Here is a 21,940-nt window from a genome sequence, read left to right on the forward strand (position 1 = left end):
AGTATAGCGGAAGTTAAACAAACTCGTCCCCGAACCGAAGTCCTCGTTGGTTTAAGAGACGGAAAACCTCGAAAACGCCCCCTGAACTTCAGGCACGACATTTGCAATGTGTTTATGGCATTAATCCAACTGTGCTTATATTTGCACGCGTTTTGAGAAGCAACCATGGAAGCTAAGCTAAAGAAAGAGTTGGGGACTAATATGCTAAAATCGACTGGACACTCAGGAGGTGGATGTATCAGCGAGGGCCAGAGTTATGATACTGACTTTGGAAGAGTGTTTGTGAAGATAAATCACAAGAGCGAGGTATTTGTTAATTGCTTCTGTTTTTTATTTCCATTCCAGTAATTTATTTGACTGTAGTAACATTCGGTTAGTTCATCTAAGGCCTTCCATTTGTGCTAATTCATCATCATGAATGAATAGAACATGTTCTAGCAGCTCCTGTCTCTGAATGCTATTTTCAGTGGACTTTGTGCAGACAATGTGGATTAGAGGACAATGAAATTATTTATTTTACCATAATGTGAACACTGAAACGTGTATATCCATGTGCTACTCCATTTCGCACTAACCCAGAATCTTCTTTTGTTTTACTCAGGCCAAATTAATGTTTGATGGAGAGATGGCCAGTTTGGAGGCCATTGTACAGACACAAACTGTAAAAGTCCCCAAGCCCATCAAAGTGATTGAGCTTGACAGAGGAGGCTGTGTATTTGTGATGGAACATCTAGACATGAAAGGTCTTAGCAAGTAAGAACACTCATACATTTTTTTTCTTTATCAGTGTAGGTTATAGTAAAGGTGCAGCCTGTTTTTTTTTTTAATCAAACAATTTATTTTTTAATTCCTTTGTGTAGATACTCAAAGCAACTTGGAGAGCAGCTGGCAGATATGCATCTTCACAACAAGAGACAGTTGGACAAATTAAATAAGGAGCAGCAAACAGTGGGTAATTCACTTTAATTTCACTACACCGGAAAAAGAAATTAACCTTGCTGTTACCTCCCTAAATAACAGTTCTGTCTCAAGTTTAAACAGACCTGCAGATTCATTTTTCTACATATTTGACTGTATGCAGGAAAAGGAGCTGGGCAGTCAGAGGTTGCTGTTGTGGAAAAATTTGGCTTCGATGTAGCTACATGCTGTGGATATATACCTCAGGTAAAAACACACACACATACACACACACCAACATTTTGCACATTTATAAGGCAAAACTGGTGTAAGCCACTGCCTCTTAGATGTAGTAAATACAGTATACAACATAAGTGAGTACACCCTCGTGCAGTATCACGAAATTGTAAATAATTGTATCACCTTCTACACACAGTGGGAATATAATGCAAAAAAGGCAGTATACCTTTCATTACTGAGATAGAAATCTTGAATTTTTCAATACATCATATGTCCATGTCAAAATTTAATGACAGACTGACCTACTCTGAATGAAGATACCAGTGCTGCACAAATGTCTGGAGAGATCCTCTGCCATTCTTTAGACTATTTTTTTAGTTACTTTCTCTTTAGAAAGATCCCAGGGGTGTTCTGTTGGATTCAAGCCAGGCGACACACTTGGCCAGGTCATAGCTTTCATATTTTTCTTCCTTAGAAACTCTTGTTTTATTGTGGCAGTGCGCTTTGGATCATTGTTATGTTGGGGTTTTATTCGGTTCTCACCCGTGTACTCACCCTTGCACCTCTGAGATTCACTGTAGGGGCTGTCATCATTGTGGCTGTCCTGATGTCAAACATGCTGGACCCCATCTCAACCAAACAAGTCTACCTTGGTCTTATCTGACTGGAGAATGTCTCCCAATATTCATCTGGGTGTTTTTTTTTCTCATGTCATTTTTTAAAGTTTAATTGTGCAGTTTTGTACTGAACAGCAAAGTGTTTTTCTTTATTGTTATTCCTAGAAGTTGGCATTATGCAGGCTGTTTTTCACTGTCTGAGCTGTTCCAGAAACTCTGAGTTCCACTGATGGTCCATCTGCTTTTTAAAGCTAGATTGTGTGAATAGTGTACTGTCCACTGTGGCTCTACTATGGCTCATTTCATACCCCCTAAATACGGCTGCAGCTATGCTTACTTACTTTTAGTTGGTCACCAATTGCTCTGTAACCTTTTCCATCCCTGTGAAGTCACACGATCCAATTTCATAGTTTCTCTGGCAATTCTTTGCCATGTGGTGCCATGATGGAGACCTGCAGATAGACAGCCCATAGTTTGAAAGGTGAGAAAGTGCAGGTAGACACAGATCATTTTATAGCCATGTTCATGCATTTAGGCTAACTGGAAATCACAGGTTTACTGAGGTTAGGGTCAGCGATCTCCTTTGGGGCCTTATTTGTTTTTGATTGTTCATAAGGCCAAATACTGTACTTAGTAGTCAACTTTATGATAATGCAGTTATTGAGAGGTAATTTGAAATGTACGTGATATTGTACAGGAGTGTACTGACTTCTGGTGTATACTGTATGTGTAATCTTTAAGTTAGTAAGATTCATCTAAGTGATTTCACTGTAGACTTGTGTTTTTTGTTCCTTCCCCAGGTAAACGAGTGGCAGGATGACTGGGTGGCATTTTACTCCCAGCAGAGGCTGCAGCACCATATTAACTTGGTGGAACAATCGTACGGAGACAGAGAGGCCAGGGAACTATGGGCCAAGCTTCAGGTGCACCTTCCCTTTGACCCCATCAGAAATCAAATATACTTTACACAAGTCCCTATGACTGTTTCAGTAACCTGATGCTGTAATGTACATATTGTGTCTGTTATTTACAGCTAAAGATCCCTCAGTTTTTCTCAGATGTGGAGATTGTCCCTGCTCTCCTCCATGGAGACCTGTGGACAGGAAATGTTGCAGAGTCTGCAGATGGCCCAGTCATCTTTGACCCTGCATCCTTCTACGGCCATTCAGAGTTTGAGCTGGGTATAGCTGGTATGTTTGGTAGCTTCAGCAGGTCTTTTTATTCTGCTTACCATGAAAAGATTCCTCAGGCACCAGGATTTGCGAAGAGGAACCAGCTTTACCAACTCTTCCACTATCTGAATCACTGGAACCACTTTGGTGGTGGCTACAGAGGCTCTTCAGTCAGGGTTATGAAGGACCTGCTGAAATAACTGCACTTAGCACCAGCTTAGTATTATGTATATATTGCTAATTTGACCAAATAGTGTTGCTAAATGTTGAAGAAACTAAACATTCTAGCCTGCTGTGTGGCATGGTAAAAACAGAATCAACATAGCAAATACAGATACACAGTTTTTATTTTTATTGAAGATTGTGACTGCCTCATGAGAGAAGAACGAAGATGACGGAGTTGGTCTTACAATGAGTATTTTGTTACGCTGCAATTCCTTTATTAACATATTAATATTTATAATTGTCTGAATTTTACCCAGACTAAGTTATATTACAGTGCAAAGGATGTCTGATTTTTACAGTGAATGCAGTTCCATTACTTATACATTATAATAGCCTCACTAGTAATATCCTCCAGGCAAAATGTTCCTATATAGTAATGAATCCTTGCAAATCCTTATCGTCCACTGCTCAACTGACAATAAATCCTGAGATGATGCAAAGTCGTCCAACTGCATTTGTTATTTATCTCATATTGAAACAGTAGTGAATTATTCTTCACTGATCAATCACTAATATACATCTGGCAAACAAATACACAGTCTGCATATTTGTTGCTTTTCTTCGTTTTTCCCATTCTCATATCCTCCATTTCATCTTATTTTGTTTTTTGATTTCATTTTTTCTTTTTTATCACTTTGATTATTAGAATTTTTTAAAATTATGCTAGCCTTGATGATTTGGCCATTTTGTTTACCTGATGTTCGTACTAGTAAAGCATACTACATTAAACTGAACTGGATCAAACCATATATCAGCCACTTAAAGGTGCATAATTAAGTAGATGTATATTTTTATTCTGTTGTTGTATTAGAACATATTCACAGATTTCATTTTTCATGCTGTGATGCAGCCATAGATTTGAGATTTTTTTAGGATTTTGCCTTTGTGATTTATTATTTTTTTAAAATAAGCATCTAGTCAATTTTAATTCTCGGGTCTTGACGAAACAGATCACATGTCCTTTTAATTTTACAGGTCTACAATCACAATACTGTATGAACTTTATTTGAGCTTATACAATGGTACCGGCAGCGCTAATAAAGATTAGATTAGATTCAACTTTATTGTCATGGCACATAGTGCAAGGACAAACACAATGAAATGGACTTTATAGTTAACCAGAAGTACAAGAGATGCAGTAAAATCTTTGTGAACTGCAAAATGTTGAATAGCTTAAAGTACAGTCTGAATATGGTAAGATATTTACAGTATGAGCAGTATTAACAGTAGAAGTACTGCAAACAGTGCATCTAAGTATGCAAGATGTACGAATATATGCGATGTACATGCAGTGTATAATGTTATGAGGAAACTACTCAGTGTAATGGAAAACACCTTCCATCCCCTGCAGATCACAGTGTTAGACCAGATCACCTTTAGTAGGGGGGGTCTATAAATACCTTTTTCACAAAAAAACATTTAACTAACAGGTTTAAATAAACCTTTATCTTGTAAAATGAACAAATGTACAACTTTTTTCTGTTTTTACCTTGGCTTCTTACTGCTACTTGAGTTTTATGAAATACTGCATTTTGCATAATTTTAAGACAAAGTCAGTAATTTTCCTCAAAACTGTTCTTGTATTTGTAAATGTCATTATATCTCTATCTGTCTGACCAGTTCACAGCCTGCATCTTCTTGATCTATCACTGCTGATGAGGGGTTTAAGTCTTGTTTTGATCATCTGCCATGAGACTGCATATATGTTTCGTGATACCCAGTGTTCCAGAAGAATAAATACTCTATGTGATCTGCCTGGGTACAAATTTTACATCTGAGATATCAGAATGGGGCTGCACAGTAGAGTAGTGGTTACAACTTTTGACTTGCAGCAAGAAGATCCCTGGTTCAAATCCCAGGGTGGGCCTGAGATCTTTCTGCATGGAGTTTGCATGTTCTCCCTGTACATGTGTGGGTTTTCTCCGAGTACTCCGGCTTCCTCCCACAGTCTAAAAATATGCTGAGGTTAATTGATAACTCTAAATTGTCTGTAGGTGTGAATGTGAGTGTGATTGATTGTCTGTATATGTAGGCCTGTGACAGACTGGTGACCTGTCCAGGGTGTCCCCTGCCTTCGCCCGAGTCAGCTGAGATAGGCTCCAGCACCCCCTGCAACCCTAGTGAGGATAGAGCGGTGTATAGAGAATGGATGGATGGATATCAGAATGTCTAGATGCATTAGCTACTAGTAAGTGTCAGTCACAACATTATCATGCAAGTGAACTATCCGATGAAAACACCCTAAGACGACACTGGTGTGGCGTTCCAAGGATTAAGAGGCCCTAACTGTGAACATTGGTGACTTAGATTGAAGTTTTCTGATATGTTCGCTGAGATTTATGTCATTAACAGAAATGTTTTGGCTCCATACATTTAGTTCATCTGCAGACTTTCTGATATCACCTTGCTGAAAACCTGTCTCTGTATGGGATTAGAAAATAGCCATATCTGCGATATTAACATGTCAGTAGCAGGAAGAAGCCAACTGCAAATTCAAAAAGGTTATGAATTTTGTATCTATTATACATAGGAGAAGGGTTTAAGCTAGTTAGTCAGCATTTCCAGAATTATAGACCCCCCTACCTTTAGTTGTGGCCCTGAGACCACTGAGGAGCAGCACAAAACACAACAGGAGTTCTTTTCTACCACATGCTGTACACCTCCTCCTGTCTCTGCAGTGAGGACAGCTGAAACATTGGGCACTGATAGCCGAACAACAATACCAACATTATTTGCAAAGTTACTTCATCAGTTGAATGTGCAAGATCAGTTTTAGTGGATTGCAAAATTACAATATGCAAAATTTTAGGGTCATGAGCAGATTTTATTATCAAATGCAAATAATAAACTTTCATGAGCAATGTTAATTGTCATCTGTAATATTTTAATATGTGCAATATTGCCAATTTTATTGCTTACTGTTCTAGTCCTTTTCTGGTTACTTAGTTTGATTTTGTTTTAATTTTTTGTAATGCATTATGTGTTTGCACTGCATTTACTTTCATGTTATGGGAATTTGTTAGCACAAGAATCTTTTTTTTTTAAAAGTATGTGCTGAAGGAGTATGCAGAGTATGATACATATTAACACAATGAACAGTGTGGATAGAGTGGTATGGACACACTAAGTGTATGAATACAATAATCCACAGGTGATAGGAGTATTCCAGATAAATAAAAATATGAAGACGGAAATCAGAATATAAAGTTAATAAGAAAACACAATATAAACAGTGTAAACAATAGATATGAGATGCAAGACATATATAGTATAAACACAGTATGAACGGTGAGGTGTTTAGTCCTTACAGAGAGTAAAAATAATCACCAGCCCTGCTAAAAAAATTGCAACTGTACAGCATTGAATACAATAATCTGGTAATAAATTTCGCGTTTTCTGCGACCACGCCTATCACTTGACCTGGGATACAGTCTGTGGATTTATTCGAACCGTCTCGCTTGCCGTACCGGGGCGGGATGTGAGTGTTTCGCATTTAAGCTACAGCACCACACCGATGAGCTAGAGACCGCATCATAGCAGAGTTATTGACTCGTATCTCGGTTTTATGATGTTGAAATAATTTAATTCTGGGCGAAATTATGTTTCAGGTCAATACTTTTTATACCAACAAATTGTCGTAGCTGCATGTTTTTTTAAACATCGGTCTTTCCCTGCCTATTTCCTCAGCTAATATTAGCTAGCTAACAAGTGCACAACTTGGACAAAAGACGGTTTCTCCCTGCAGTAAATACGCATTTTGCGGGTGAAAGTTGAACAGAATGGCCCTTTCGGAGACAGAGAATGGTTGTTCCGGTGGCGAAGGAGGGGAGACGGACGCTATTGTCAATACTTGTGTCCTGGGCGGCTTCAGTGAAAGCGCAGAGACCAGAGCCCTCATCTCCAGCCTCCCGGAGATATACGGGGACATGGGGACGAGCGAGTCCGCCACAGAGAGGTTCTTGGGTGAGACAGACATCCACATGTAAAGTAAACTCTAAATGTACCATTTCCACTTCTGGATAGGTGACTTAAGCTTTCTCGCAGTTCACGACAGTCTGTGCTTTTCCTCCTACAGTGATAATGAACAGATATCAAGAGCAGCCTCATCTTCTGGACCCTCATCTAGGTGAGCAATTTAAAAATGCAATTTGTGCAGAAAGTCTTACAAGCTGTAGATCTAATACAAACCTACATGTTGATTTTGTTTTTTAAAAACTGGCTCCTAGAATGGATTTTGAACCTGATATTGGACTTTGTAAGGAGTGAAGAATCTCCGCCTTCATTGGTTCATTTGGGCTTCAAGTTTCTCTACATCATCTGTAAGGTCAGTCTAACAATGCACTCATGACATTTGTTTGAATTCGAGCAAAGCATGATGCACTTGTTTATCGAGCATATGCAGTAATACTGCTTGGTGATGGAGTGCTCAGGTTGTTTGAATTTATTTATTTGTCTCTGGCTAGGTCAGAGGCTATAAAACCTTCATGCAGCTTTTTCCTCATGAGGTGGCCGATGTCCAGCCGGTTCTGGACCTGTTGTCTAGACAGGATCCCACAGACTCTGAGGTGAGGATGGAAAAATAACAGACTTTTGAATCAATATTTGTAATTAACTCCTGTACGCTTTGTGTTTATTTTATTGGTCAAGCATTCAGCAGTCGTGTATTGTACCATCTACTCACTCCAGACTTGGGAAACTCGCTATATGCTGCTCTTGTGGCTGTCCATGACCTGCCTCATTCCCTTTGACCTTTATCGTCTGGATGGACATCTGGAGGCAGAGGGCGGTAAACCTAGAGAGCCCATCATGGACCGTATTCTTGCTATTGCAAAGGTAAGTGAAGCGCATGTAATTCTGGTATATGTTTTTTTTTTCTTGAAGAAACTGATGTGTGTGTGGATTTTGAATGGCATGACTCTTGTCTGTGGATCTTTAGCAACAAATGATTAAACTGTAAGAATGTTTTGCTGCTGTAATTCTGTGATATTTACAACAAGAGTAATCTGTAGCAATCTATAGCATAGCACGTTCTATTTTACAACTAAAAAAAGAGACAACTCGATACAGATTATGGAAAAGTCACAAATACACAAGTGCTTTTAGGACGCTGCTGGCACGTAGAAGAGTATTATTACATTGAAAATAAAAAAATCCTGCTAAAATATCTTTGTGGTTTAGCGACCTGAAACAATTCATACAATTAGAGAAAATAAAATATACTCTCAGGGGTTCCGGGGACAAATTCTTCTCTGCCTGGGATCCAAATGTTTGAAACATCTCGCTATACTTAAAACTGTACCCACTTAATGACACTCTGCGGTTATCTTGCATCTATATTTGTGTGTGAACCATGTCTGGTTTAGTGCACAGCTTCAGTCTTGGCGAGCCTAGGCATATTTTTTTTTTTTTGTTTGTATTTTTTTTTTAGATGGATTGGCGTCCAACATGTTCTTGGGGGTGGGAGAAAAGTTAAAATACAAATGTGAGCATTGTGATACATCTGTATGTGTATCTGTGTACCATATTGTTGATGCGCAATAAAAAGAAAATGGAAAAAGAGACAACTCAGTGTGTATCTAATTGGAGGTGACTGAAGAGAAACCTGTGAGAGGATCCAGTAGCGTAATCTCAGAACAAAGTTTTGATTAGTCTTGTCATATTTGTGGTTTGGTTTGCAGCTACTCATGCTTTAAGTGTGTAATGATGTCATGTTTTTTACAGTGTGATTTCTTTTTTTCTTTCAGTCTTATCTGGTATTGAGTGGCAGTCCCAGGGATGCTGCATCTGTGCTGGTATCAAAGTAAGTGCAGAAACACCACATACACACGTGGACAAAATTGTTGGTACCCCTCAGTTAAAGAAGGAAAAAAACACAATTCTCACTGAAATCACTTGAAACTCACAAAAGTAACAATAAATAAAAATTTATTGAAATTTAAATAATCAAAATCAGCCATCACTTTTGAATTGTTGATTAACATAATTATTTAAAAAAACAAACTAATGAAATAGGGCTGGACAAAAATGATGGTACCCATAACTTAATATTTTGTTGCACAACCTTTTGAGGCAATCACTGCAATTAAACGATTTCTGTATTTGTCAATGAGTGTTCTGCAGCTGTCAACAGGTATTTTGGCCCACTCCTCATGAGCAAACAGCTCCAGTTGTCTCAGGTTTGATGGGTGTCTTCTCCAAATGGCATGTTTCAGCTCCTTCCACATATGTTCAATGGGATTCAGATCTGGGCTCATAGAAGGCCACTTTAGAATAGTCCAACGCTTTTCTCTCAGCCATTCTTGGGTGTTTTTGGCTGTGTGTTTTGGATCGTTGTCCTGTTGGAAGACCCATGACCTGCGACTGAGACCAAGCTTTCTGACACTAGGCAGCACATTTCTCTCCAGAATGCCTTGATAGTCTTCAGATTTCATCGTACCTTGCACACTTTCAAGACACCCTGTGCCAGATGCAACAAAGCAGCCCCAAAACATTACTGAGCCTCCTCCATGTTTCACCGTAGGGACAGTGTTCTTTTCTTCGTATGCTTGGTTTTTGAGTCTATGAACATAGAGTTGATGTGCCTTACCAAAAAGCTCCAGTTTGGTCTCATCTGTCCAAAGGACATTCTCCCAGAAGCTTTGTGGCTTGTCAACATGCATTTTTGCAAATTCCAGTCTGGCTTTTTTATGAGTTTTTTTCAGCAGTGGTGTCCTCCTTGGTCGTCTCTCATGAAGTCCACTTTGGCTCAAACAACGACGAATGGTGCGATCTGACACTGATGTACCTTGGCCTTGGGGTTCACCTTTAATTTCTTTGGAGGTTGCTCTGGGCTCTTTGGATACATTTCGAACGATCCGTCTCTTCAATTTGTCATCAATTTTCCTCTTGCGGCCACGTCCAGGGAGGTTGGCTACTGTCCCGTGGGTCTTGAACTTCTGAATAATATGAGCCACTGTTGTCACAGGAACTTCAAGCTGTTTAGAGATGGTCTTATAGCCTTTACCTTTAAGATGTTTGTCTATCATTTTTTTTCGGATGTCCTGGGACAATTCTCTCCTTCGCTTTCTGTTGTCCATGTTCAGTGTGGTACACACCTTTTCACCAAACAGCAGGGTGACTACTTGTCTCCCTTTAAATAGGCAGACTGACTGATTATGAGTTTGGAAACACCTGTGATGTCAATTAAATGACACACCTGAGTTAATCATGTCACTCTGGTCAAATAGTTTTCAATCTTTTATAGAGGTACCATCATTTTTGTCCAGGCCTGTTTCATTAGTTTGTTTTTTTAAATAATTATGTTAATCAACAATTCAAAAGTAATGGCTGTTTTTGATTATTTAATTTTCAATAAATTTTTATTTATTGTTACTTTTGTGAGTTTCAAGTGATTTCAGTGAGAATTGTGGGTTTTTCCTTCTTTAACTGAGGGGTACCAACAATTTTGTCCACGTGTGTAGAAGATCAGTTCCGCAGTTGGAAACAATTGAATAAGTTTCATTCTAATATTCACAACTGGACTTGAACTGAACATTATCAGATCTTTTACTACAACACATAATGAAATATAAATAAACCACTAAATTTCCACTGCTGTGATCTGGATGGTGATCTGATGTTAATAAGTTAATATGAATTCATAATCAGTTAATCTTTAGAGCCAGTCACTGCTATCAAAAACTTGATTTCTTTCTAGGGATGCAATGATTGACATAGGGTGTGCATGAAAATGCTGGAAATGAGAAAATAAGAAGTTTGTTGTTGTCTTTAAACGCATATCTTCCATTATGCCTTTGTATTTTAGAGACTTCAGAGGCTGTGAAGATTTGTTCTAAAATTTTATGACATAAAATAATGAGAATCCACTCCATTCGCATAAATAAATATTGGATATTCAAATGTAAGAGCAGTTTTTCAGCTTTGACTGCATTTTTTTTTAATGTTTTTGTTGTATAATATAAAATATATGTTGAGGCACATGTCCACAGGCTGATACCTGCTTTAACATCATGTAACAGCATTCTGGAAGCAAATTAGTTATAACAGTTTCCCACATGTTTGAAAAATACATGTGTCCAGAGTCAGCTAATATGGACAACAGGTTACTACAGATATGTCCAGAAGCGCTGAATCACTTGTTTATTTTTCAGAACAGTCAAAAAAAAGAGATGAGAACCACGATTCAGAGAAAGAAGGGGGTTAGCTCAGTAGATGGGTATGTGTGTGTGTAAAAGGTTGGAGGCTGTGTGCAGATCTCTACATGAATGTTTTAGTGTCCAGGGGAAAATCCAGTGGTGGTGGTTTTGACTGAAATGTCAATATTTCACTGACGGCTTGGACTTGGAATGCAATAATGTTGCGTTGCATGTTAAGAAATCCATCCATCCATTCTGTAAATATTGCTTAATCCTCATTAGGGTTGTGGGGTGCTATCCTAGCTGACAGACAGGGGACACCCTGGACAGGCCACCAGTCTGCCACAGGGCTACAATCCTACAATTTTATTTAGCAGACACTTTCTATCCAAAGCAACATACATCTGAGAGTAGATACAACACAAGCAAGAATCTAATCAAGAGAAAGCAACCTGGATAAGCGCCATAAAAACAAGTTCAAGTGTGATAATAGGACAGATGTCTAAACCTCTCTCCAACACAAGAGATGTTTAGACATCTCTTGTGTTGGAGCCACGATTCATGTCAATCCACTTTGTGCAATAGCTCTCCATGGTGTGAGACTGCTTTTAAACTGCAGACTAAAGAGCAGATTTAATTTGATGCAGGTATTAGTTTTGAAAATGGGAATTTACACGGTGATTCCATAATTTTTTCCTCAGAATTGAGTGATTCCATAATTTTTTTCCCTCTGCTTGATCTAAAAAAGCAATTCTTATTGACTAACACAGTTTTTTTTTTTCTTGATTTCTTTTAGTGTTTCTTAAAGCCAGAAAGTTGCCATTTTAAATGACTGTAGTTTTGCGGCATGTCAGTGATCTGCTTTGTTTCTATAAAATTAAACAACTGAATGAACATCCTCCAAGACTGGTGATTCCATAGTTTTTGCCAGGGGTTGTACATCACACGACTGGAGGGCTTTCTGTGAAGCTGCAGTCATGACAATGTGTGTCACAACTGATATTTCAATCCTGGAGCTCATTTTAAGGGAAATGCTCCTTTTTGACAAAAAAAAGACATTCCATAAACATGTGTACACTCTTATCTTTTTCAAATATTCCTAGCCTGAAGTGTTTACATTTCTTATCACTTTAAAGTAAAGTTGAAAACAGAATTATTATGTTTGTAGTTGCTCACTTTAATGTTTTGCAGTACTGATTGTATTTAATTATCATGAAATATATAATAACTAAAACTGAACAAATCTTGCCTGGAAAATCCAGACTGACTTTATTTCTGTATTAATATAAATACAAATAAAGGCAGTCTGGCATTGTGATGATGGGAAACAATTTCAAAAAGGAGGGGCTGACGAATGCAGCTTGAACGAGAAAGAACCAATCGGCGTAACACGGATGTGACGCACAAACAAATCGACCTTGAAGTCCATGTAGTCCAAACAACAATGGCATGCAGCCGAGAAAGCGTCGCGGTGAATGATTACTGCCATTTTTGTCACAAAAATCTGCGAATACATGGGGTACTCTCAAGTACAACACTTATTTTTGAAAAGGCTACGCAACAAAAGACTCCTTCCGAACGATTAGCGGTGTTAGGAATAACTTTGTCAATGTTTGTGTTTGGTTACGGGAGGTGCGCAGGTGTTTTATGGGTAATCCAGGCGCTGAAGATGACGCAGCATTAACTCCCGCCTCCCGTGCTATGATTGGTCGTACCAAACTTTCCCGGGAGGGAAACGTGATTCAATTCGCCCAATGCCAAACTGATTCTCCTGTATCTCCTAACATGGAGATAGGAGATTACATGGAGATTCAGTTTGGATTTTCCAAGCTAGAACAAATCAGCATCACACCTGTGTGTTTGTATGTAATCACAAATATGACAAAATGTTTTATCTGTCATTCATTTTTTAGCCAATAGAGGGCAAGATTGCTCTTTGAGTGTCTTTGCTGGTGCTTATCCCTATAAAACCTTTTATTACTGTCTTGTTTTATTGAACATGTCTGTGCAGGTTCATGACGCGCCCCGACGTGAAACAGAAACGCCTCGGAGACTTTCTGGACTGGAGTCTCACCACTGTGTCCCAGACCAATGACCGTTCAATAAGCGACATTAAGGTGCTGGACGGTGTTCTGCAGTCTCTGGTAAACAAACACACTCAGCGATTACCACTCAGGCCGGCGGCTTTATGCGCACGCCTGTCTGCGTGTGACTTTGACGATGGTGTAATTTGTGTGCACAGTCGTATTAAATCCTTCAGAGGGTAATTTACAAGAGCTGACATGACTGGTATGTTTCACACAATACTCAGTGTGGCTTTAGCAGGTGTGTAATGCACCTGCTGCGTGTGTGGGATCTGTTGCTTCGAATGACTTATGTCAGTTTAATCCACTGCTTTAAGGTAAACGTTTTTTTCAACAAATGAGAACGATGCTGAGGGGACTTGGTTTTGATGAAATCCACTTTTCCAACCGAAGGCCTCTTACATTACACCCCACTGCAAACATGTATAAATAAGAGAGAGTATTTTCAAATCACTCTGTGTAATCTAATGCACCCCTCAAGCAAGTACATTACTTTCAAATCTTTGGCACATAAACCTGCATAACATGTTCAGAGAGCGTCGTGATCAACTTAATGTCAATGAAATGAACCTTAAGCCTAGGCGTTGCTTAGGGCGTTCAAAACTGGCACTGTGTGTTCAGTCACCAAGGCTTCAGGACCTATTCTTGCATTTTTTTTGCATAAATTGAGGGTAATATGAAAAGAAGGAAAACTGTAAATAATAAGCTACTATGAATAGGGTTTCGGAAAGAATTGTTTGCATTTCCTTTACTTTATATCCCTCCTAAATGCTACTACTGTCAAGTGTTTTTATTTATGTCTCATAGGCAAAACTTTTCAAACACGGGAAACGAGATGATCTTCTACAGTATGGTAGGTTCCCTTTTCTCTGTTTTATTCATCTTTAGTCAATAAAGTAATCAAGTTTTTGATGGTTGATGACGTCCATGCTGAGGTCAAAAAAACAAACAAACTTCCACAACATGAGTTTATGGAGTGTGTAATTATCACTTTTATATCCTTTGTTCAGTTGTGTTTGTATTTGTTCACTAATATTTATCCAAATGTACTTTGCCAGAGGGGAGATATTTCTCTACAGTTTCAGAACCTCCCCATATCTGATTATGATCGATGAATTTCATTGGCACACAATCCAATGCACATTTATGACTAAATATGTCACATCGTGTGTCATTGAAGTTGTAGCTGACCTGTGAATATGGTCTTTTGCAGTGTGGATGTTGCAGTTGTTTTAATTATGTCTTTGTGTGTGGTTTCTCAGCTCCTACAGTTCTGCAGTGTCTGGAGAAGAAGCATCTATCAGAGAGCAGCGAGGCCATGCTGAGGAAGCTCGGCGTCAAACTAATCCAGAGACTCGGCCTCACCTTCCTGAAGCCACGTTTGGCTGCTTGGAGGTGAAAAACGATATGCAGTGACATATAATGTGTGCTTGTGTAAAACTTAACTTTGTTACATCTAAAAACACTGTCTCCTTTTATTTACACTACCAGCCAAAAGGCTCTACACACATTTTCATTCATTTGCTTTTCTCTGTTTTTATGACTGTTTACATTGTAGAATCTCACTGAAGGCATCGAGACTATGAATGAACAAATGGAATCATGTAGTAAACAAAAAGGTGTGAAATAAGTCAAAGCATGTTTTATATTTTAGATTCTTCAAAATAGCCACCCTTTGCTTTGATGACAGCTTTGTACATTCTTGGCATTCTCTCCATGAGCTTCATGAGGTAGTCACCTGAAATGGTTTTCCAACAGTCTTGAAGGAGTTCCCAGAGATGCTGAGCACATGTTGGCTCTTTTGCCTTCTCTCTGTGGTCCATCTCATCCCAAACCACCTCGATTGGGTTTAGGTCAGACGACTGTGGAGGCCAGGTCATCTGACGCAGCACTCCATCACTCTCCTTCTTGGTCAGATAGCCCTTACACAGCCAGGAGGTGTGTTTGGGGTCATTGTCCTGGTGAAAAATAAATGATGGTCCAACTAAAGGCAAACCAGATGGGGTGGCATGTTGCTGCAGGATGCTGTGGTAGCCGTGCTGGTTCAGTGTGCCCTCAGTTTTGAATAACTGTGTCACCAGTAAAGCACCATCACGCCTCCTCCTCCATGCTTCACAGTGGGAACCATTTATGTAGAGATGATCCGTTCACCTTTTCTGCGTCGCACAAAGACAGCAGGTGGAACCAAAGATCTCAGATTTAGACTCATCAGACCAAAGCACAGATTTCCACTGTTCTGATGTCCATTTCTTGTGTTTCTTGGCCCAAACAAATCTCTTCTGCTTATTGTTTTGTCCTTAGTAGTGGTTTCTTAGCAGCTATTTGATCATATAGGCCTCATTCACATAGTCTCCTCTGAACAGTTGATGTAGAGATGTGTCTGCTGCTAGAACTTTGTGTGGCATTTATCTGGGCTTTATTCTGAGATACCGTTAACCTGCAATTTCTGAGACTGGTGACTCGGATGAACTTATCTTCAGCAGCAGAGGTGATTTTTGGCCTTCCTTTAATGGGACGGTCCTCATATGAGCCAGTTTCATCGTGGAGCTTGATGTTTTTGTGACTGCATTTGAGAGTACATTCAAAGTTTTTGGAATTTTCCGGGCTGACTGACCTTCAGTTCTTAAAGCAATGATGGGCTGTCGATTCTGTTTACTGAGCTGACTGGTTCTTGCCATAATATGGATTCCATTAGTTCTCAAATATGGATGTCAACTGTGTACCAGCCTGACTTCTGCACAACACAACTGATGGTCCCAACACCATTAAGAAGGCAAGAAATTCCACAAATTAACCTTGATGAGGCACAAAGCAAAGCAGTAGTCAAAGCAAAGTGTGGCTATTTTGAATAATCTAAAATATAAAACATGTTTTGACTTATTTCACACTTTTTGTTTGCTACATAATTCCATGTGTGTTTATTCATAGTTTTGATGCTTTCAGTGAGAATCTACAATGTAAGTAATCATGACAATAAAGAAAAAACATAAAATGAGAAGGTGTGTCCAAACTTTTGACTAGTAGTGAAAATCAGATGGTTAGTTTAAAAGAAGTGATTCTCTTTCAGTTGAAGAAAATGTGGTATCAGCTTCTGTCCAGCTAGTTTTTCATAACTTGATATTGTCATATAGGTCACAATATATTTTATTGTCCTCAGTGAGACATGGCAGGACAGAAGTGGTTTCAAAAATGTATGTGCATGTCTTTCAGGTACCAGAGAGGCAGCCGTTCCCTGGCAGCAAACCTGTCCATGTCCCAGTCTGCTGCAGCCAGTGCTGCTGTAACTCCTGAAGTGGATACACAAGAACAGGAGGAGGACTATGACATTCCTGAAGAAGTAGAGACTGTTATTGGTTAGTTTCTGCCCCCACTCAGTTTAAAAGACTTTTATAACAATACTGATGTCAAGAAAAATAATCTAATTTGCATGTTATTTTACAGAGCATCTACTTGTGGGACTAAAAGATAAGGAAACAATTGTGCGCTGGTCTGCAGCAAAGGGGTAATGCACTATTAAAGTGACATCTAGCAAACCTGAACTGTTGACAACATTATCCTTGTTGCTACTTGTCTTTGGTATTCTTTATATGGAAATCTGCTTCTCTGAAATGTGTTGCGATAACCTATTCTGTTTAACCCTTCAGCATAGGGAGGGTAACTGGGAGGCTTCCCAAGGAGCTGGCAGATGAGGTGGTTGGATCAGTGCTGGACTGCTTCAGGTAGCTCGAGGCATACTGGTTCTTTTCATGAGTAACAAAAAGTCTTTTATCATTTCTGGTGTGTTATTTTTAAAAAATACAAGTCATACAGGGACAAATCTTTCATGCAGACGATATTCCACGAACATGTTCTGTGTTTTGACCTCTTAAATTGTATTTTCTCTCAAGCTTCCAGGAAACGGACAATGCTTGGCATGGAGGCTGCCTTGCACTGGCAGAACTGGGTAGAAGAGGGCTGCTGCTGCCTTCCAGATTAACAGACGGTATGTTCATGAAATCATCATTAAACAACACACAGACTATTGTGAGAAAGTTATTTTGTTATTTATTTATTCAACATCTTCATGCGTATCTTTATATATATTTACAGTACATCTTCCATACAGTACTGTATATCTTACATTCTAAACTTTTTACGTTACAAATATGTGTTTAAATATGAAAAAAATCCCTTTCCAATTTGCGTTTCATCTCTTCTAATCAAGCTTGAGAACTAGACATATATGCACATACCTGTGAAAAGAGATATTTGCATTTACTGCATTTTTAAAAACACATAATCAAATCTTTCAGTGCTTAATCAAAACAATCAAAAGTCTTTTAACATTGATCGTTACAGTGGTGAAGATTTATTTGTATTCAGTCCTCATCACCAAGTGAGAAACAGTGAGAGTTGAGTTGTTAGCAGCAGCGAGGTCTTCTCCTTACAGCCCGCCCTGCTGCTTTTACTCTTTTGTTTGATTTATGGCATTTGCTTTCAACGTGACTACTGTTTGCTCTTTTCATGCCTGCTGCCTTAGCTCTGGTGGTTTGCTTTATTTTCTTTGGAGAGCGGGGACTTGCAGCATCTGTGGAAGCTTTTGAGGAGCTGTCTGCAGCACTGAAGTCACATGAAGAAACTGCAGAGCTCGCAATGGCCAGCTGACAGAGTGCCAGAGCTGCAGTCTGCCTCTGGTCACAGGGTTCTTCATCCATCTCTTCCGCAGATCTCGGATGAAGATCGTCGGAAGTGCTCGGGGCAGAGATGTGTGCGTCGCTGTCGTGAGAAACTCGAAGACTGAGGTTCAGAGGCAGCTCATTCTCCTTCAAGCTGACTGTGTCCGAGCACCTTAACCCGTGATCAGATTGAGTTTTTTCCTTGTCCTGGTTCCTTGTTGAGAGGTTGAGAGGGGCCAGGTCATCTGTGTCCTCCATGTCATCTTGTTCTGACGCAGTTTCGGGACACGACTCGGATACAGACACAGAAGAGTATTGTCTATTCTCAGCTAATCTGTAAGAGACAGACCAAAACAAAAGTTAAATCCAAAACTCTGCCAAAATTGCAAATACAAAACAGTCATGCTAAATGAAGAAAAGAACTGGGGATATTACGTACCCTCCATCCACATGCTGAGTTCTTAGCTGCAGCAAGGTTTCTGCTGACTCTTCTTGACTTAAGTCATTATTGATGGGTTGCCCGGCTGCAGCTGCGTGTGCCAGTTGGGTGGTGCTGTGTGACTCATCCGTTTTGGTGTATTGGGGAGCCTGTGTGTCTCTTTGGATTATGTGTGCTTGACTGGGTCTGTCAGGGGACCCCATAGCTGAACAGCCCTCTTTAGGGCTCAGCCTCGTTGCCTTGTCTCCACTCTGCTCGTGGTGACTCTCCTCTTGTGTCGACGTGTGTGGACGGTTGTGAATGGAACGTGAATGCATGTATAAGTCATAATCCTTAGTGCCCAGGGGTGGGCCGTACAAATCCAAAGGAAGGTATCTGGGTCCTGTAAGTGACATGGGAAGCTCATGGGGTCTGTAGAGGTTGTAGTGCAGAGGGGGCCCGGGTGGAATAGTATGGCAGTATCTGTAGGGGTAAGGAGGAAATGGGGAAGTGTGAGATGGGGCAATGGCCTGTTGTCCCATAGGCCTCTGGGGATCCAGAAAGTCTTGCTGGAAAGAGGGAGAGTTTGGCTCATTCACATGGTGATTTCCTGGGAGATAATATGGTGGATACAGGGGCCGGTCAGGCAGGAGATAAGGTGAGTATTCAGGAACCATGAGAGGGGGGAATAATTTTATAGGAATGGATGATGACATTGGACCCCATGGGAAGCCGGGGTGGTTGAAAGTGGGAAGAGGAGCTCGTGAATCTTCTGTCTGCTGCACAGATGACTTGAAAGCTTCGGCTCCATCATTTTTGGGCGTGACAGGGGAGAAAGCAGATGGGCGCGGCAGATCTTTAGTCTCATTGCTCTCCCTGTTTTCCGTCTCTGGAGCTGTATTTGATTTTGTCACACTCTGACTGTCCTTGATGACTTCATTGTCACACCCAACATCAATTTCTTCTTTGTCTTCTCCGCTGTCTGCCTTGTGCTCTTCATCTCTCTGTTTCTCAGGACTGTCGTCCTGAACTGCTGGAAGAAAGTTTGTACAATCCTTAGATTTGGCAGGGACCACCCTTGCTACAGCCTTGATCTGCCGAGCCGTTTGCCCATTTTTCTGTGCCATAAGAGAGATTGAGTTTTTACACAAATTGTATTTCATATGGTTAAAGAGATGGGACTTTTCATTGCAGGTGAAGGGACACTGGAAACACTGGTACTTAAATGGCTTCCCTGGTGGTCGGGGAATATAGTGGGGCCTCTTTGGCTTGCGTTCCTGAGCAGTTTCCATCTTGTTCTGAATACACGTTTTCTGAAAGAAGAATGAAGCACATTGCAGTTGAGGAGTTAGTACCTCTTTATGCTGAAGTAAGGATTGTGATGCTAAAGCATACAAAAGCAATCTCTGAATCTTTACACGATTTATACCAGATTTTCATTGAAGTGACTGTCAAGTAGTGGAGCTAAAAGAGTTTTTTAGAGTTGTTGCACTGGTTCAGGTGGAGAATGGTTGTATTTTCTGTCAGAGTGTTCCTTAGCTGCTCTTCCAGAAAAATCTCTCGCGCCACAAAACACTGCACCCTCGGGCTAATGTATTTCTGCAACTGCTACTTCACAGTGAGCTGGACACCAAACAGAGAAATAGTTAAATATGAAAACCCGTTGACTGTATGCAAAAATGTACCTGAATTTTTGCGTAGGTGCAGTCGGGCCTTCGTTTGGTTTTAGTTGATCGGCAGCAGCCTACAAACACTTCAACTTTGTCTGCCTGTTCACCTGTCTGTACGTTTTGATATCACTTGACTCATCTGTTTTATGAAGTTGGCGAGCTGCTAAGGCAAACAGAAGGCAGACTACACACTTACTAGCGCAGACCTGGAGGGCATGCAGAGACTTGCTTTTTCTCTCAGCCTTGCTAAACTCAGTGCTGTCGGCGTGGGAACCACCAGCCACCTGCTTCCCATGACTACACCTGCAGGATGAATTCATCATTTGATGAGCTCACAGGCTCTGGAGATACATGAGTATCGGAAGAAATGGTCTGATAAATTTTCCTTAGTTATGGTGAAACTCTGATGTAGGTTGCATCTGAAACATCACCTTAAGCTGTGAGTTCAGCATTGCTGGGCGTGCTCGGAGGAACCTGCTTGTCATGTACTGTCGCAAGAAGTTGTCACTCAAGTTTCTGCCCAACTGCAGCAGCGCACGAAGCCACTCCCTTCTTAACTCGGACATTAATTTAAAAATCCCTTTTTAACACTGAATATAATGCAGTCAAAACTTTTTTCGGTATTCTTTCTTTAAGAAATACGTTTGTGTCCTATTAGCTCAGGTGACGTTTTGTTGTTTTAGATTTACAGACCACTTTAAATATGCTGCAAAATTCTTAGAAGAAGCCTATGCTATCGATGGAAGCATCTTAAATATGTTTAGAAGGCTTTCTGTATTTAGCTGTGCATCAGTTACTGTGATCTGAGCAGAGGCTAATTGAGAGGCACAGGTAACAGGTGCACACGTAGCTCATACCAACCTATAAATACACACTAGGAACTAGCGATTAGCACCACTGTATATCACTGACAGTCTTACTCAATAACACAGATAGGCTTTGAGTGCTGTAAATAAGTACTTATAACTTAATGATGCTTCCTTATTAGTTGATAGAGGAGAAAAATAGATAAAACATTACCTGCTCTAGTTGAAGCAACAGTGCGTTCTGCTGAGTTGCCGGCCTGCAGAGAGCTGCTCCACAGTTCACGTCGGTATCTGGTCAAGACGCCACTTCAGTGTGTGCTCAGAGCTCGGAGTGCGTTTGTGAATGTGTGTGATGGTGAATATGTGTGATGTTAGTTGTGTGGTGAGTTCCTCTCTCTGAGGTGTTGTCTCAGTAGTGGGTGGGGCTTCAGCCCAAACTGCAGGGCCCTCAGGCAACATTGATGTACCTGATATTAGTCAAGCCGCAAGCAATGATTTACATGAGGGGGGGTAGGGGTGGGAGTACTCGCTGTTTCTTCCTCTTTTTGGCTTCATCTCTCTCTTTTGTGGAAATGGCCACGCAGGCTTTATTTTTACAGTTGCTGAAAAGTTACAAATGAAGTTCAACAGTAAACTGTTAAGATCAGCGTGACATTTGTGTACTAAATTTTAACTAAATTAGCAAATTTTATTGGTGTCAGCTTATCTTCCAAATTCTAACCATTTTAAACCTTGATGCCCTGTATTTATCAGATGTATAAGCGTTGCTTCCTAAATAACTATGATCCAGAGCAGCGATATTACTGATGATGATGTCATTGTGAAAATGCTCGTGGGCAGGTACTAGCTTGCATTCAGTTAGCCCTGAATTTGTCTTAATGGAAAAACACTAATCAGCCATTATGTTGCACATTCTAAGGCGGGGTTTTTCTACTTCAAATTCTACTAAGGTTTCATTTGAATTTTTCTGCTTATTTCGTCAGGGACTGTGGAAGGGTTGGTTTCAATGAATTTAAATCAT

The 21,940-nt window shown here is 40.1% G+C and overlaps 3 protein-coding genes across 6 annotated transcripts in view; 2 read left to right on the top strand and 1 right to left on the bottom strand.

The window, feature by feature from the left end:
• Positions 1 to 17: 17 nt before the first annotated feature.
• fn3krp (fructosamine 3 kinase related protein) lies at positions 18 to 3,594 on the top strand. Its single transcript, XM_022187255.2, has 6 exons — positions 18 to 306; positions 602 to 753; positions 861 to 952; positions 1,082 to 1,164; positions 2,555 to 2,677; positions 2,788 to 3,594. The coding sequence occupies exons 1-6, from the start codon at positions 166 to 168 to the stop codon at positions 3,124 to 3,126; spliced, it is 930 nt and encodes a 309-aa protein (XP_022042947.2). The 5' UTR covers positions 18 to 165; the 3' UTR covers positions 3,127 to 3,594.
• Positions 3,595 to 6,600: 3,006 nt separating this feature from the next.
• The window catches only part of tbcd (tubulin folding cofactor D), a 33,349-nt gene continuing 18,009 nt past the window's right edge, over positions 6,601 to 21,940 (top strand). For 2 of the 4 annotated variants that reach the window (XM_022198146.2, XM_022198147.2), the window contains exons 1-13: positions 6,602 to 7,114; positions 7,227 to 7,277; positions 7,378 to 7,475; positions 7,615 to 7,716; positions 7,838 to 7,984; positions 8,896 to 8,951; positions 13,298 to 13,430; positions 14,178 to 14,223; positions 14,633 to 14,765; positions 16,581 to 16,723; positions 16,812 to 16,872; positions 17,015 to 17,089; positions 17,258 to 17,352. In XM_022198146.2, the coding sequence (XP_022053838.1) occupies positions 6,931 to 7,114; positions 7,227 to 7,277; positions 7,378 to 7,475; positions 7,615 to 7,716; positions 7,838 to 7,984; positions 8,896 to 8,951; positions 13,298 to 13,430; positions 14,178 to 14,223; positions 14,633 to 14,765; positions 16,581 to 16,723; positions 16,812 to 16,872; positions 17,015 to 17,089; positions 17,258 to 17,352 (1,324 nt within the window). In that variant the 5' untranslated portion in view covers positions 6,602 to 6,930. Of the gene's footprint in view, positions 7,115 to 7,226; positions 7,278 to 7,377; positions 7,476 to 7,614; positions 7,717 to 7,798; positions 7,985 to 8,895; positions 8,952 to 13,297; positions 13,431 to 14,177; positions 14,224 to 14,632; positions 14,766 to 16,580; positions 16,724 to 16,811; positions 16,873 to 17,014; positions 17,090 to 17,257; positions 17,353 to 21,940 lie in introns of all 4 variants that reach the window. The other 2 variants (XM_051940893.1, XM_051940894.1) reach the window with 2 other exon arrangements.
• On the bottom strand, positions 17,458 to 21,397 carry znf750 (zinc finger protein 750). The gene is made up of 3 exons (XM_022198148.2): positions 21,134 to 21,397; positions 18,465 to 19,756; positions 17,458 to 18,359 (listed from the first exon to the last, which is right to left on the bottom strand). The coding sequence occupies exons 2-3, from the start codon at positions 19,733 to 19,735 to the stop codon at positions 17,771 to 17,773; spliced, it is 1,860 nt and encodes a 619-aa protein (XP_022053840.1). The 5' UTR covers positions 19,736 to 19,756; positions 21,134 to 21,397; the 3' UTR covers positions 17,458 to 17,770.

This window comes from Acanthochromis polyacanthus, chromosome 21, assembly GCF_021347895.1.
Source record: "Acanthochromis polyacanthus isolate Apoly-LR-REF ecotype Palm Island chromosome 21, KAUST_Apoly_ChrSc, whole genome shotgun sequence".
NCBI lineage: Eukaryota > Metazoa > Chordata > Actinopteri > Pomacentridae > Acanthochromis > Acanthochromis polyacanthus.